Here is a 16,406-nt window from a genome sequence, read left to right on the forward strand (position 1 = left end):
AACCCATTCATCAATCACAGCTAGATCACAACCAAATCCTTTCACCAATCTTTTTTACACAGCGAGTGGTTACGATCTGGAATGTACTGTCTGAAAGGGTGGCGGAGGCAGATTTAATCGTGACTTTCAAAATGGAAATGGAGAAGCACCTGAGAGGAAATAATTGAAGGGTCAAGGGGAAAGGATACGGGAGTGGCATGAACGAAATTGCTTTTGCATAGAGCTAGTTTGGGCTTGACTGGCTGAATAGTCCATTTCTGTGCTGTAACCATTCTATGATTCAATTAAGACTGGCTCACAACTGAACCTACTCATTAATCAGAGCTAGCTCACAATATGAACCACAGCTAGATCACAATTTTCCATCTTTTGCTTTGATAGTCATTTGTTTGTAAATAAATGTTGATTTAAGTATAGATGAGAGATAGGTGCAAAGAGGGTCAGAATGAAGGAAGTGAAGCGATGGAAAGGAGGCTGAGAAAGACAGGAAAACACAGTTACTAGGAAGGCGAAAAGTGATAGAATAGGAAGAAAGAGGCAGCAAAGTAGAGAGGGCAAAGAGACAACATAATCAAAGTCTCTGACTTTTTGCAATTGCTTTTAGTACATCTCTGCATTCAGTCAAAAGGTTGTGCATCTAACATTGTCAACAAGTACAGCCGATAAGATATCATGGTCTGTTAAGTGACATGCTTAAGATCCACAGTGAGATCCCCTCAACTACCTCCTTAATTGGTTGAACATCACTGTTGTCCTCACATAACAACAACTGAATGAAGAGAGGGTGCTGTAGACCTCTGCCACTGTGCAGTATGGAGACTGCAAGAAGCTTCCTTTGTATCCTGGTGTGTAAAAGGCACTGAGATGTAATTCAAATCCCAGTCTATTCTGAGTTAGTTACTCTTGGCCATGGCAGCAGCAAGTGTGTTAAAGTGTCAACATCCCAGAGCTAGTGAAAATTTCCTCAGGGTTCCTACTCCTAGTTATTATTCAGTGACCCCTATTGAAAATATGCATATTGGATAAGAACAGGACCAGCTAAACTGATACCTCAACTGATAACATGCTGACACTCCGAGTAAGTTAACGCATAGAGAATGGAATTCTACCCTGCAAGGTTCCGTACCTTCAAGAGGGGAGGAACACAGGGACAGGAAGAGGCCATTCTGTCCCAAAGTCTGTTTGAAAGGGAGAAAAATAAAACCAAAAATAAAGAAATTAAGACTACCTTGCTCTTTTTTTGTTGCAGAATGTAACACCTAAAGTAACAGATGGGCTCCTATAAATTTAATGTGTATAATTATTATGGAAACATAATGCAAAAAACTCTTACATGTTTTATGTGTAAAGTTCATTCTGATTGGCTCTGTAATAAAGAGATTGAAGATGCGTCGCTCATGAATCCCACAGTAATGGTGGTGCAAATCACACGAGTAGATTCCTTCATCACCAAAGCGAAGGTTAGAGATCGTCAGCGAAAAGTCACCATCAGCGAATGCTGTCTCTGATATATTCATCCTTTTCCTGACAAATTGAGGGCCATAAGATCGCTGCTCCCCAGAAGCGTAGAGATCAATCAGCCGGTCAGCCTGGTCATGCCAGATCCCAGGAGGTGATCTGTCCCAATGGACCACCTGTTGCTCTTCTTCACTGTGTCTCTCCGTCCAAATGTGGTTGTGATTTTCACAAGGCAGCACCACAGTTGTACCAATTAAGGCCACCATTACTGCTTTCTCTCCATCCCAAAACTTCCTCACCTTTTTTGCTGTAAACAGAAAGCGCCCTCAGTTAGGAGTTGCATAAGTAACAAATACTAGTCAATCTGTGGTAATGCACATGGAATGTTTAAGTGCAAGTAGTGCTCTTGAATTAATTTTAACCAAGATATAGAGACATTATTCAGTCCTCATTTTAAAGTGATTCATGTGGCCTTAATTTTATACTTACCCATTTAAATTTCTATCACCCCTTTTCAAGTAGAAACTAAGGGCAGAATTTTTCGTTGAGCAGGCGGGCACGTGCCCGACCCGCTCGAGCATAAAATGACGTGTGATATTTCGGTCAGCAGGCGCACGTGGGAGTTGGCAGCACGCCCGCTGACAATTATAAGGCCTATTAAGTCCATTAACAATCTAATTGATTTAAATTTTTCACTGCCCGTCCAACTTTACGGTTGGCAGGCAGGATGAAGTTTCAATCTGTAATTTTAAAAAATGTTTTTAAATTTCATACTAATTTCTAACATGTCCCTGACAGAGTCACATGAGGGGACATGTTTTCTAACATCTTATTTTTCATATCTTAATCTCCCTGAGGCAGCTCTGTGCCTCAGGGAGCTTTTCCAGCGCACACCCATGCACATACGTGAATTTGCGTGCTCGCACCCACCCCCTCCACACAGGCAGCGCTGAGCGCTGAAGCACGCATTTCACGCTGGGCGGGCCTTAACTGTCCTGCCTGTGTGAAATTGCGGTCCGGCCCTGAGTGCGGGCGGTGGTCAGTTTCCTGACCACTCCCACCCGACCCCAAGCCTGCCCGACGAGGGCAAAGTTCTGCCCTAAGTAAAGTTATCCCACTATAATTACACTTCCTTTCTAATGGTGGCACTGTTAATGCCTCCATTGGCAGGAAGATGCAATTACAGTGTGACAAGTTTACATAGTAAACAGAGACATGGAAATTCAAAATGGAAAAGGTTAACTAGAAGCTCATGTGTTTATAATATTTTTATATTTGTATCGCTAAAGGTTATAAAATAGGACAGGCCAAAAGACAAAACCATGGAGTCATGTATTTGTTTCAGAATGGTTAAAGGTTAACCTGAGTTTGTAGGTGTGCAACGTAGCAGAATGTGTTCAGAATGCCCGAGTTTGAATGCTATTTAATATTGGGGTTATGCCAGGCTCAATAGGTCCCTATTCATTATAGCTTGTAAGAGGAAAGATTGAGGGAAGTAACAAGCATTTTAATAAGTAGTTGATGTATTTATGCTTTCAGAAGCCAAGGCTCTTCATGCTGCTGTTGAATTTCTTCTGGGACCTATAGCTAGTCCTATATCTCAAAAGGGACAAATAATTAAAGCAACTAAGCACTGCCAGATATGAGAATTCCTGTCAGTGAAACTGGCTTTTGTATCAGAGAAAGATACTTTTTATGCATACTATTAATGTAAGGTTGAGGCAAAATTCACTCAGTACTTATGTGATTGCAAGTTACATAGTGTCCACAGCATAGAACAGGCTGTTCAGTCCAACAGGTCTATGCCGATGTTTCTGCTTCACACAAGCCGCTTCCTACATTATTTCATCTCATCCTATCAACATATTGTACTATTCCATCCTTCATTTTGTATTGATCAAGCTTCCCCTTAAATGCATCTATGCTATTCTCCTCCATTCCTCCATGCGGTAATAAGTTCCACAGCATAAGTTAAAAGCAAAATACTGCAGATGCTGGAAATATAATAAAAACAGAAAATGCTGAAAAACTTAGCAGGTCTGACAGCATCTGTGGAGAGAGAAACAGAGTTAATGAATGTTAACTCTGTTCCACATTATAAGTGTTCTCTAAGTGATGAAGTTCCCCTAATTTCCTTAAATAAAAACAGAAAATGCTTGAAATACTCAGCAGGTCAGGCAGCATCTGTGGAGAAAGCACAGAGAAGGAATTTTTCAGGTTGATGACCTTTCATCAGAACCCCTAAATTCCTTATTGGATTTGTTGGCGACTAACTTATATTTATTGAACCTACTAGTGGAAACATCAAAGGGGATAGGTTTTCCAAATTGGACTTTTTATGCCAAAAGATATCATTGTTCACTTGCTCGGCCTCCAGTTCCATAGCGAATATTTACTGTTTCTCACCATGCAGGGAGTCTCTGATAAAAACTCCAGAAACCTAGCAGCTGATTTTACTCTTACACCTTGGGCAATGGAATCATCCAGCTTGCATCTTGTATTCCGGTTGAAGGAATACAAATAATGTTTCCATTAGGGTTATCACAGCATTCAGGCAACCGTGAAAAGTGAATCACCTCAAATTTTATGTTAAGAGAGTCACCTTCGCTCAGTAGAGCCTCTCTGTCCATCAACACAACAGGGGCCAACGCCATTCACTAGGGACTTCCTCTCTCCTCTGTAGAGCCACCCTCCTAGGCATAATTTCCCCTACCCACTCTGCAGTGGCACCCCAGGGGAGAGCTCCCTCCCAGCTAAAGGTGTTGCTTCAACTGATTCTTTCAAAATCACCCAGTCACAGAGCAATTGAGTTTCTCCATATTCTTTCATTTTTCTCTGATTTTATTTTTGCCTATTGAAAATCTTTCCAATCCACATTTCCCTATGACCTACCAGTGATCCACAACCAGAGTGGGCTCAAGGGTGACTTCCTTCCACACTCATTTACTTTCCTTCTAAATTCAGTTGTTGGGATGGGGGACATGCCAGCCAGCAGTAGCAACCAGCTCTGATTTGCCCTCCTTGGTGGCGATCACCCTTTTGCAATATCCTGGCCAACAACACATATCCTAAATCACACCCCACCCCATCATGGCTCTGACCCATTCACGTAGAGGGCTGGTCAATAGTCTGCTTTCATCAGAGCGTGATATAAGAAAACATTAAATATTATAGGCTGACAACTTAACACAGAGCATCATGGGATAGTTAGCGTAGGTGATTAAGCTTGCCAATTGCCTAGAAGATGAGGATTAATGTTCTTTGGCAGTGTTACAGTTAGAATAGATATATCATGGAAAAGCACTGAGACTAGATCATTTTGAAAGAACTGGAGCATGACAGCAGCTGGCTGTTTTGTACCAAAAGCAGGCTGTGTGATGTTCTGCAGAAATGGACAGAGCTGGTTTAACTCCAGTTTAGACAAAGGGATAGCACATGATGCGAGAAATACATCATATCCTGAGACTAAGGATATGAATATGGGATGGAGTTAAGCACCTTTTGATGCTTAATGCTGAGAACAAACATTGATAGGAGCAGCTCTTAGTCCCTGATGGGTATGTTACTTATGAGTATATAGATGCGGTATTTGCTTGTAATAATCTCCTAAAGTTCACTAAATCTCAGGGTTAATACATCCCAAATGTCCTATCCTGTTATTATTCAAGACCATCCTGAAAAATCTTAACACACAAAAGCATTCAATTCCTAACCTCTGGATTGGCTGCAGTCCTTTCCAAATCAGTTAAAGTCCGTCCCAAGTGGAACGCTCAAGAAAACACTGAAGGAGTGTTTTGTTTCAGCAAAAGTAAAAATAGAAACGCTTCTGGTAAAACATTTTTGTGGGAAGCCTTTTTGTGTTCACTGTATTTACAGAAAACTCCCTGGAGTGCTAATGACTGACTGGTTTGTCTTCTGCCGGTTCACTGAAAGCTATGTGTCTGTGAAACAGTAAAAGAGAAAACTAACCCTGTCGCTGTATTCCACTGCTGTATATTTTATTAATTTTTGAGTAATAGGAAGATCTTATCTGCAGAATGTTTATGGCATACTATGTCAGTGCTAATAAACAATGGCATCATTATGAAGTTCTTTGTATTCTAATGGTTAAGAGTGGCCCTCAGTCTGAGTATTTCACCCAACAAAGGTCTGCCATTGACATGAAGTGATCAATCATATGCACAGATCCACACCTATCACTTTGTGGCATACAGCTCTGGCACGTTCTAGGTTTGACTGCTGTTACGAAGAATGAAACAGCAGTACACTGCCATGCTTGATGGCATCAGTACTCTGAGGCTTGTGAAATACAACTAACTCACTTCAGATCATTCTTTTTCATAATCTGTACAACAGAAAGTTTAAACAAATATATTCCTCTTCGTTTCCCCCACCCCCACCCCACTCCCCCCACCTCCCACTCCGCTCCACCCAGAGGTAATCAGGTTGTTGAATGAGTTACCACGGATAGATGATGTAAATGAGGTCAAGACACATTTAAGAATACTTTTGGAGAGGGATTAAGGCACATTGGGAGATGGGGAATGGGTGGGATTGTGGGATACAGGGAGAAGGTGGGTCAAAAGATACAGGAGAAGATTGATTGAAAGAGACAGGGAGAAGGTGGGTAGGTGGGGTTGAGAAATAATGGGAAGAAGGTGGGAAGGTTTGGGTTATCGAAAATAGATGGGATAGTTGGGCCTCACTGCCTTTTCCTATTTTTCACCCCTGTGATTCCATTTGAATGATATATAGTTATGATCTCATGCTTTAATTGGAATCATGATGTGTCTAAAATTATTTATTGATACTATCAAGAAGAGTGAGAGGTGTGACAACTTGGATTGTTCAGGACAATTAATTCATGAGACAGAATATACTACAGTGCCCCATCCATTTGAAAAGAGGCCTCAACTCCTCTCAAAATCGATAGTACGATCAGATGTAATGGGCATTACCTTTCAATAGAAAATGTACTCCAGAGTCTTAACTCAGACAAATAATCCAGCCAAAACAAAAGTTTTAAAAGATTGTTCATCATCTGGAAATAATGCAATGTACATCAGGTATGACGGTGAGTTCCAGACATCTCATGAGTACTCAGACGTGTGAGAGCTCTTGTCTTTTATAATCTTAACTATTTGTCACCACCGCCCAGATCTCTTCACCTACATTGTTTTGCAAGGGTGGAATTCAGATCCATGCTTGGGATGGAGCACTGTTTTCTGTAGGACTATCAAATCAGATGATTTTTCCAGCTTTGGAGTATTATGCACTGCTGCTAATCTCAGTAGTGTTATTAAATGTCAGGATTTCCAAATTAAAACAGGACAGATGAGAGAGAGGTGTGAGTACAAACTACTGTTATAGGATTACATTTAAATTACAACATGGAAACAGGGCATTCAACCAAATGAGTCCTTGCTGGTGTTTATCCACCAAATGAGCTGCAGTCCCATATGCAGGTCCCAGTCCCATAACCTTTTACTCACGTTTCCTCCAACCATCTATCAACCAACCATCTTATTCTTAAATGTTGACATGGGGCAGGATTTTTCAGATAATGAGGTTTCCCGCTGGCTATCTAAAGAGTCCCTGCCAAATACAGCAGCCCTGCAGATATTTGCCACTCCACGGGGTGTTAATTGGCTGGAGACTTCTTCCCCTCACTTGGGTGAAAGTCCTACCTCAGGCCAGTCTGATTGGCCAGCAGCTCTGTAGTCCCAGCGGTGCCAGTGGCAGCCATCACCAGGCCCAGATTCCAAGTTCCAGAGTCCAGGACCAGGTTAAGTGCAGGGGCGGGAGTTCACAGCAGGGACGGGAGGTTGGGCCCAAGGGAGATGGGGAGAGGGGTTGGGGTTCTTGATGGAGAGTCCAGGGGGCAGGGAGTACCTGTGGGAGGCAGACCTTGGGGGGGAGAGGAAGCTGAAGTGGAACGAGGCCCTTGATGGAGGCACCGCCCACCTTTCTACCTGAGGCTTGAGCAGGGTGACCTGCTTGGCTTATCCGTTGTCCCAGAAATCCTCCCACCAGCCTCAAAATTGAGGCCGGGTGGGAAGCAACTCTTAAGTGGCCAATAACTAGCCACTTAAGGGCCTCAATTGGGGCAAGGGCAGGTGAACCATGCTGTAGGCCTCGCCCACCTCTTGTAAAATTGTGGTCAGGTTAGGAGGTGGGGGGGCGGGGGCGGGGAGGGAGAGTGGTGGGAACGCCACCCTGGGAATTTTATGAGCACCCCATCCCCGCCTGTTGGGGGACTGTAAAATTCTGCCCATGGTTTCTCCTTCAATCACTAACTCTGGAAGCATTTTTCAAAAGCTCAGAGCCCCCTCTTGTACAAAGGTTCCTTGTGCTTTCTGTTCTAATTGCTTACATTTAATCTTATATTTACATCCCTTATTCTAGACTACTCAATCACTGGAAGCAGTCTGCTTCTATATACTCTGTCCCATCCCTTCATAGTTTTAATATCTTCATCTTCCTTGCTTGAACAAAAACTGCCCAGTCACCTCAGCAAAAACAGTTTAAAAATTTGGCTTCAGTTTGTGCCTGTTTTCCCCACCTTGTGTCAGTCCTATCTTTCACTTACCTGATCTGGTAATATTGAGTTGAATTTTGACTGTTTCGTAAAGATGACAATAATGGTGGTGAAGATTGCATGAGTAAATCCCTCGATCATTTGTTCTAACATCTGCAAAAGGAGAAAAATAACAGGAGATTAGAATTCTTTATTTAAGGCACTGGATAAAGAAGGTACAGCTAAAGACCTGAAGACATCAGACATCAAATAGCTGCTTCCATTATCACTTCCACATCATGGAATGAATGAACAATGAGAGGATTCACTCCTCGATAAAATCTCCAAACCAAACCATTTACATTATACACTGATCATGATAGTGTGAATGACATAGCACTCATGAGTCTTGACCAGGAATGTCAAAGCTATTGTCTTCCTGGATTGAATATTGTGCACTGTAGACCATGGCCAAGTATAAAGTTTAAATCTCTATTCCCATTAATTTCCAGATTTGAGGGGAGAACTGGCACAGATTGATTGGGTAAATAGACCAAAAGGTATGGTAGTAAATAAACATTGGAAAACATTTAAATAAACAATTCAAAATATTCAACAAAAATATATTCCATTAAAAAAATAAAAACTCAGTGAGAAAGATTCAATCCCTGGCTGGCTGGAGAAGTTAAGGCTAGTATTAGGTTAAAAGAGGAAACTTGTAATGTTGCAAAGAATAGTAAAAAGCCTGAGGACTGTGACGGTTTTGGAAGCCAGCAAAGGGTGACCAAAAAGTTAATAAAAGAGAAAAAAGTAGAATTTGAGAGTAAACTAGCCAGGAATATAAAAACAGATTGCAAGAGCTTTTACGTGCATATAAAAAAGAAGAGTTGCTAAAGTAAACGCTGTTCCCTTAAGAGGGAGAGACACGAGAAATTATCATGGGAAATGAAGAAATGGCAGAGATGCTGAACAAATATTTTGTGTGTCTGCAGTGCAGACAAATTACCTGCCAGATTAGAGCCTAACCAAGGGTCTAATGAGAGTGGGGAACTTAGGGCAGAATTTTGCTCTTGGAAGGCAGCCTCGGTGGAGGCGGTTGGGAAGCCGACTGTCACCTGCAATTGGGTCCGGAAGGTGATTTCACACTGGTGGGCCAATTAAGACCCACCCAGCGTGAAAGGCAGCTGGGGAAGCTCTGAGAAGGGGTGGGCGGGGGCATGATGTCCATTGGCTTCAATGTCGACCCGGCGGCTGATTCAAAAGCGGCCCAGGCTGCCCCTGGAAGGCTGCCATGGAAGGACGTCTCCTGTACTCTCGCTATGGATTTGAGTGCAGTTGGACACGGCAGGCGGAAGGGCAGTTGGCTCCGTGTTTCTCCAATGAGTGTCTTGCAGCCCTCCTGGAGGAGGTGGCTGCCACAAGGGACATCCTTGTCCCCAGAGACGGGAGAAGGAGGCCACCGCACCTCATCAAGAAGACATGGGAGGAAGTGGCATCGTGGGTGAGCAGCCACGACGTGGTGAGGCACACATGGGCGCAGTGCCGGAAGCACTTCAAATGATCTGCTGCAATCGGGAAGGGTGAGTACCATGTTGGCATGGGTCAGTGTGGAGAGGCTGGCCATCCCCCTGTGGACCTCAGGGGTGTTAAAGTGTGAGTGGCAACTGTCAATAACGCCAGAGCTGGCCAAGGGGGTGAGCTCTGGCTGCTTGGACTGAGTGCCATGTGGCTCGAGGGCCACGACTCGGATGTGGCATGCGAGGTGCTCCTCAGGTGGGGTTGGCCAGGCTGCAATGGCATTGCAGGTAGAGAGTGGACTAATCAATGCTCCTGTATCCTTTCAGGAGAAGACATCCCATAACAATATTGAGAGGTCGAGGACTGGCGTGGGACCCCCACACCCCCTCATCCTCACCTGCTATGAGCAGGGGGCCCTGGAGCTTGAGAGGCGGCATACACCTCGATCAACTGGCCATGGTGAGGTCGGGGTGTCAGACGAAGGTAAGAGTACAGTGCACAGAGGTGAGAATTTCGGATAGTGCAACTATTCTAATGTAGTTTCTATATTAATGTGAGCATTGAACCTAGAGTCCCCATTGATAATCGAAAAACAAGGGCACATGATGCCGATCTCTGTTGTCTCACCAAGGTGCCTGGCATGCAGAGTGACAGTGTGATGACTCTCACTAATAACATGTTCTTCTTCTCCCTTTTAGGTTCACCAGCAGGCGTTCGCACTGAGGACCCTGAAGGCCACCCCTGACCCTGGAGGAACACCATGCTCTCCATGCACTTGCGTCACACCCACTCTGTCAAGCAGGCACCAGCACAGATACCAGCACCTCGATGGGCATTATATCACCATCTAGTATCTCAGTGCACATTGGTGAGGGCACTTCACGCTCACTTGAGGTGCAGGTGGAAGCAGCGAGTGGTCAGTGCGCCAGCAGTTGGAGAACTGCTGGAGACAGGACAATGCTCAGTCGCTGGCTGATGATGGGCCTCTGGCATCGTCCATTAGACAGCAGATGCTGGAAGTCCAGCAGAGTGTGTGGCAGGATCTGCCGGAGATACATGAGGGAATGCGTGCCATGGTCTCCGTTTGGGAGGAGTCCCTGCGGAGCATGGTCACTGTGCTGACCCTCATGGCGAGCGCAATGCCTCCTCCATGGTGTTGTTTATCATGCCATTAAAAAAGTCAGAGCAAAATAGGGGAACAAAATATCACCCTTGGTAAGCCTGTCTTGTGCTTAAGGTGCTTTAAATTTACGTTTGCAGGTGTTGCATCTAGGTGGCGACTCTCATGGAGAGGCTACTCCAGGGACAGAATTGGAGGTCCCTGGGGATGCACGCGGACCTACAAGCCCACACACAGGCAATGACCTCGGGTGGTCAGCGTCCATGTGGGAGATGGATTGGGTACCCACTATCCCAGCTAGGAGCCTGTCCATCGATGGTGAGCAGGGAGGTCCAGAGAGACCTCACGTTGGTGCACAAGCTGCCTGTCGTCTCTGCGGGGTCCTCTCAGAGTGCTCCGGATGATGGCAGCAGCTCCTCCGCCCCTCTGCCAGTGACCATGGCATTTGATGAGGCTGCAGCAACTGGGGATATGCCAGCCGTGACACTGGCTGCTCCCTCCCAGGTGGGCCCAGCACAGGCTCCAGGGGACAGAGGACGACTGCCAAGGTCATCAAGGCCAATAAGACAGCAGAGTCAGCAGGCTGTCTCCAATGCCGGTGCCAGCGAGAGGGGAACACCTAGGTGTAGCACCCGCAAACGTAAATTTAAAGCACCTTAAGCACAAGACGGGCTTATCACGGTTGATATTTTGTTCCCCTATTTTGCTCTGACTTTTTTAATGGTGTGATAAACAACACCGGTTAATGTTTGGTTCAGCAATGTGTCACATGCAACATTAAATGAGATTTTATTTTGTGCTTTTGGCCTCAGTATCCTTCATTTGTCCTGTAGGTGCAGGGTAGGCCATTATGTAATGATGGACGTGTGTCTCCTGAAATTTTCTTGCACAGGCATAGAGTGCATGTTGGTGGCCAAGGAAATGTTCCTCTTTGCGATCGAGTACGGAGGCTGTAGCCCTGGCGTGAGGTGATGGTTCTTATTTGTTAGACGAGCTGAAGGAGTGTTGGATCAAAGCATTCCGGGTGTCCCTGTCTCCCTGGAGGTTACCCAGTCTGCGTCCATGTCCTCAGCGTTCTCCTCACTGTGCCCGTCCTTGGACTCACTACTGGATTCATCATCTGTTGCCTGTGCAGCTGCATCAACATCCTCTTCCTCCAGTGGGTCCCCCCTTGCCAGTGCCAGATTGTGTAGAGCATAGCATGCCACCATTATTAGTGACACCCACTCTGGGGGTATTACAGTGCGCCCCCTGAATGGTCCAGGCAATGGAAGCGCATCTTGAGAAGACCAATGTTCCTCTAACACTGCCCTTGTGGAGGCATGGCTCCTGTTGTACCGCTGCTCAGCCTCTTCTTGGGTGGCAGAGAGGTGTCATGAGCCACCTTTTCAGGGAATAGCCCTCGTCACCCGGCAGCCATCCAGCCAGTCAGGCTGGAGCACTGAAGAGCCTCGGCACCTGGGAGTATCTCAGGATGTAAGCATCATAGGAGCTGCCAGGGTACCTTGCACAGGCTTGCTGAATCTGCATCTTGTGATCACACACTATCTGCACGTTCATGGAGTGGAAACCATTCCTGTTGATGAAGGCACCAGCTCACCCGCTGGCGCCTTGGTGGCCACATGCGTGCAGTCGATGGCACCCTGGACACGGTGAACCCAGCAATCGCTGCAAAACCTCTGGCTTGCTCAGCCTGGCTGGCCTTGTCTGTGCGGAAATGAATGAAAGTCAATGCACGCCTGAACAGAGTTTCTGTCACCAGCTTGACACACCTGTGGACAGCTGATTGGGAGACTCCACACAGATCCCCCACTGAACCCTGGAAAGAGCTGGGGGCATAGAAGTTGAGAGCCACTATGGCCTTCAGAGCCACTGGAATGGGGTGTGCACACCGCAGTCAGAGCTGATCTCAGGCCCGATCCTCCGACAAATGGAGGTCACTGTCTTCCTTGAGAGACAAAGCCTCCTTTGGCACTGCACTTTGGACATATTCAGGTAGCTGCATCGCCACCTGTAAATCCTGGTAGCGGGATAGTGCTGTCTTCTGTGACCCCTTCCGCCTTGGACTGCCAGCTAGCCCTGCCTCCCCTGTGCTGGTGCCTCTCCTCCCACAGGTTGCTCCTCTGGAAACTGCATTGGGACACCCGGCTTTCTCTCCCTTCTGCCCCTCTGTTCCTCCTCAGAGGTGGTGCCTCCAGCAGAGACCACAATCCCTGTTACCAGGGTTTTGGAAGGCTGTCTGATACCTGGAAGGATCCACACAATCTGAATCTTTCGGGAGCCTGAAAGACAACAATAAGTCCTGAAATGAAGCTTAGAAATGATCAGAACGCAGCTCTGAAGCAAGATGAAGCTGCCCAGTTCACATAAGCAACCAGCAGCACACGATCTCCAAAATTCCTCATTACTCACATTGGCAATGCTGCTGCCCCTTCTTCTCCCGTCCGTGGATGAGCTTTTGCAAATTGTGGCTTGCCCGCCTGCCCGTTTTGCTGTGCAATGGCTGAAAAATTGCACGGGCTACATAAATGCGGAGGCAATTGGTGTGCCAAGGGCTTTAACAGGCCTCTTAATTAATGGCGGGCGCGCCTCCATCTCCCGAGCGCGTCCGCCGAGCGAAATATTGTGAGAGTGCGCGTTGACACCGGGCCACTTGGCCGACCTCAATTCGCGTTATTTCACGCTTGAGCGAGTCGGGCATGTGCCCGCCGGCCGAACGAAAAATTCTGCCCTTAGAAAATTAATATCAGAGAAAAAGCATTGGAGAAATTTAAGGGACTAAGACTTTAGCAGGAAGAATAGAAAAGCAGCATACTATTTAAGTGGAGAAAGATTGCAGAACTCGGTGGTACAGAGGGAACTAGGTGTCCTGGCACACGAATCACAAAGTTAGCATTCAGGTACAAGTGATTAGGAAGGCAAATGGAATGTTGGCATTTTTTGCAAGGGAGTCAAGAGTTATGGGGGGCAGACAAGAAAGTGGAGCTGAGACCACAACCAGGTCATCCATTTTTAAAATTCATTTATGGGATGTGGGCGTCACCGGCTAGGCCAGCATTTATTGCTCATCCCTAATTGCCCTTGAGAAGGTGGTGGTGAGCTGCCTTCTTGAACCACTGCAGTCCATGTGGTGTAGGTACACCCACAGCGCTGCTAGGGAGGGAGATCCAGGATTTTGACCCAGCGGCAGTGAAGGAATGGTGATACATTTCCAAGTCAGGACGGTGAGTGCCTTGGAGGGGAACTTCGAAGTGATGATGTTCCCATCTATCTGCTGCCCTTGTCCTTCTAGATGGTAACAGTCGTGGGTTTGGAAGCTGCTGTCTGAGGAGCCTTTGTGAGTTCCTGCAGTGCATCTTATAGATGGTACACAAACTGCTGCCATGGTTCATCGGTGGTGGAGGGAGTGAATGTTTGTGGATATGATGCCAATCAAGTAGGCTACTTTGTCTTGGATGGTGTCAAGCTTCTTGAGTGTTGTTGGAGCTGCACTCACCCAGGCAAGTGGAGAGTACTCCATCACACTCCTGACTTGAGCCTTGTAGATGGTGGATCGGCTTTGGGGAGTCAGGAGGTGAGTTACTCGCCACAGGATTCCTAGCTTCTGACCTGCTTTTGTAGCCACAGTATTTATGTGACTAGTCCAATTCAGTTTCTGGTCAATGGTAATCCCCGGGATGTTGATAGAAGGGGATTCAGTGATGGTAATGCCGTGATCTTATTGAATGGCGGAGCAGACTCAAAGGGCTCAATGGCCAATTCCTGCTCCCATGTTCCTATGACTAAAAGCTGATAAATCCCCAGGACCTGATGGCCGATATCCCAAGGTTCTAAAAAAGGTAGTTGCAGAGATCATGGATGCACTGGCTATGATTTTCCAAAATTTCCTAAATTCTAGTATGGTCCTAGCTGATTGGAAGTTGGCAAACCGCTATTCAGAAAAGGTGGGAGAATGAAAACAGGGAACTACAGGCCAGAAAGACTGACATCAGTTACTGGGAAAATACTGGAGTCTATTATTAAGAAAATATTAACAATGCATTTAGAAAATTATTGTATGATCAGAGTCAACATGATGTTACAAAAGTGAAATTGTATTTGACAACTTTATTAAGGTTTTTTGAGGATTTAACTTGTAAGATAGATAAAGAAGAGCCAGTAGATTTAGCATACTTGCATTTCCAAAAGGCATTAAATAAGAAAGTTAATAGGCAAGATAAGGGTCATAGAATTCAAGGTAATAAATAGCATGAATCGTGGATTGATTAATGGATATGAAATGGGGGCACATTCTCAGGATAAGGGGTCGATCATTTAGGATTGAGATAGGAATTTCTTCACTCAAGAGGGTGAGAATCTTTGGAATTACCTCACCCAAAGGGGTTGTGGGTGCTCCATTGTTGCGTATATTTAAGGCCGAGATAGACAGATTTTTGGTCTCTCGGGGATTCAAGGGATATAGGGAGCAAGCAGAAAACTTAATGGCAGACGGACTAGGGTCCAGGAGCCATATGATTTACTCCTGTTCCTATTTCTATTGTTTTGATCTCAAGTTACTGATCTCAGCACCCTGACTTAATATTTATTCAACAATCACGTTGCAGAGCTCAGAAAAACCCTTTCCAAACCTGCAGGTCAGATTCACCAGACAAAAAAAAAATACCAGTGCACAAGGGCTGAATTGCTTGGGCATATGTCCTTGGGTGGCAGTTTGGATGCACGTTCAGCGATACAAGAAAAGGGTGCCAAATTGACTTGTAACACTACCTAAAGGGACTTGGCTTGAAACAACAACAAGAACAACTTGTAATTAAACAGCACTCTTAAAGTAGAGAAACTCCCAAAGGTGCTTCACACGGGCATAATCAGACAAAAATGGATGCTGTGTCATAGAAGAGGTGTGACCAAATTCTTGGTGTTAAATGTGGAAAGGGAGGTGGAAGACAGAGGGATTATGTGAAGAAATTCCAGAGCATGGGGCATAAGCAGTTGAAAGAACTGTCAATGGTGGGTTGATGTGGAAGAAGCCAGAGCTGAAGAAATGGAGACTTCAGGGGAAGGAGGTGGTGTGGAACTGGAGGGAGTTATAGAGATTTGGAGGGGGAAAAGCAATGAAGTGATTTAAACAAAAGAGTGAGGATGTTAGATTGGGGACTTCGAAACACTAGAAGCCAAAGTTGGCCAGCAAGAACAGGCTAGACAAGCGAGTGGGACTTGGCGTTATAAAGGATACGGGCAGCAGAGTTTAGGGTGAGCTGAAATTAATGGAGTATGGAAGATATGAAGGGAGCCAGAAGGCCTTTGGAATAGTTAAGTGTGGAAGTGTCAAAGGCACGGGTGACAGTTTTAACAGAGAATGGGCAGACACCAAGGTAGAGATGGGTTTGCTACAAAGGTGAAATTAGGCGATATTTGTGATCAAGGGGGCATAGGGGTTAGCTCAGCTCAGGATCAAATAGGATATTGAGGTTGCACGTGCTCTGCTTGGGATAGTAACCAGGGAGAGGTTTCAATCATTGGTAGAGATACAGAGTTTGTGATGGGCTGAAGATAGTGGCTTCAGTCTTCACAATGTTAACTGGAGGAATTTGTGGTTCATTAAGCACTAGATGTCAGACACGCAGTCCAACAACAAAGACTGTGGAAGAATCAAGAGAGGTGGTGGAGGGAAAGCATACATATCTTCGCATAATGGTATCAGAGGTCAAGATGAAGAGGAGAGGGTCAAGAGTAGATACTTGATGGATGTCAGAAGTAACGGCGCAGGGGTGGGAGGGAAAGCCATTGTGGGAG

General features: G+C 45.6%; 1 protein-coding gene across 4 annotated transcripts in view; it reads right to left on the bottom strand.

The window, feature by feature from the left end:
- LOC144690453 (matrix remodeling-associated protein 8-like) overlaps nucleotides 1–16,406 on the bottom strand; it is a 56,574-nt gene that overhangs the window by 22,988 nt on the left and 17,180 nt on the right. For all 4 annotated transcript variants that reach the window (XM_078557975.1, XM_078557976.1, XM_078557974.1 and 1 more), the window contains exons 4-5: nucleotides 8,048–8,149; nucleotides 1,334–1,765 (exon numbers count right to left, since the gene is read on the bottom strand). In XM_078557975.1, the coding sequence (XP_078414101.1) occupies nucleotides 1,334–1,765; nucleotides 8,048–8,149 (534 nt within the window). The remainder of the gene's footprint in view (nucleotides 1–1,333; nucleotides 1,766–8,047; nucleotides 8,150–16,406) is intronic.

The sequence above is a fragment of the Cetorhinus maximus genome, chromosome 15 (assembly GCF_964194155.1).
Source record: "Cetorhinus maximus chromosome 15, sCetMax3.hap1.1, whole genome shotgun sequence".
NCBI lineage: Eukaryota > Metazoa > Chordata > Chondrichthyes > Lamniformes > Cetorhinidae > Cetorhinus > Cetorhinus maximus.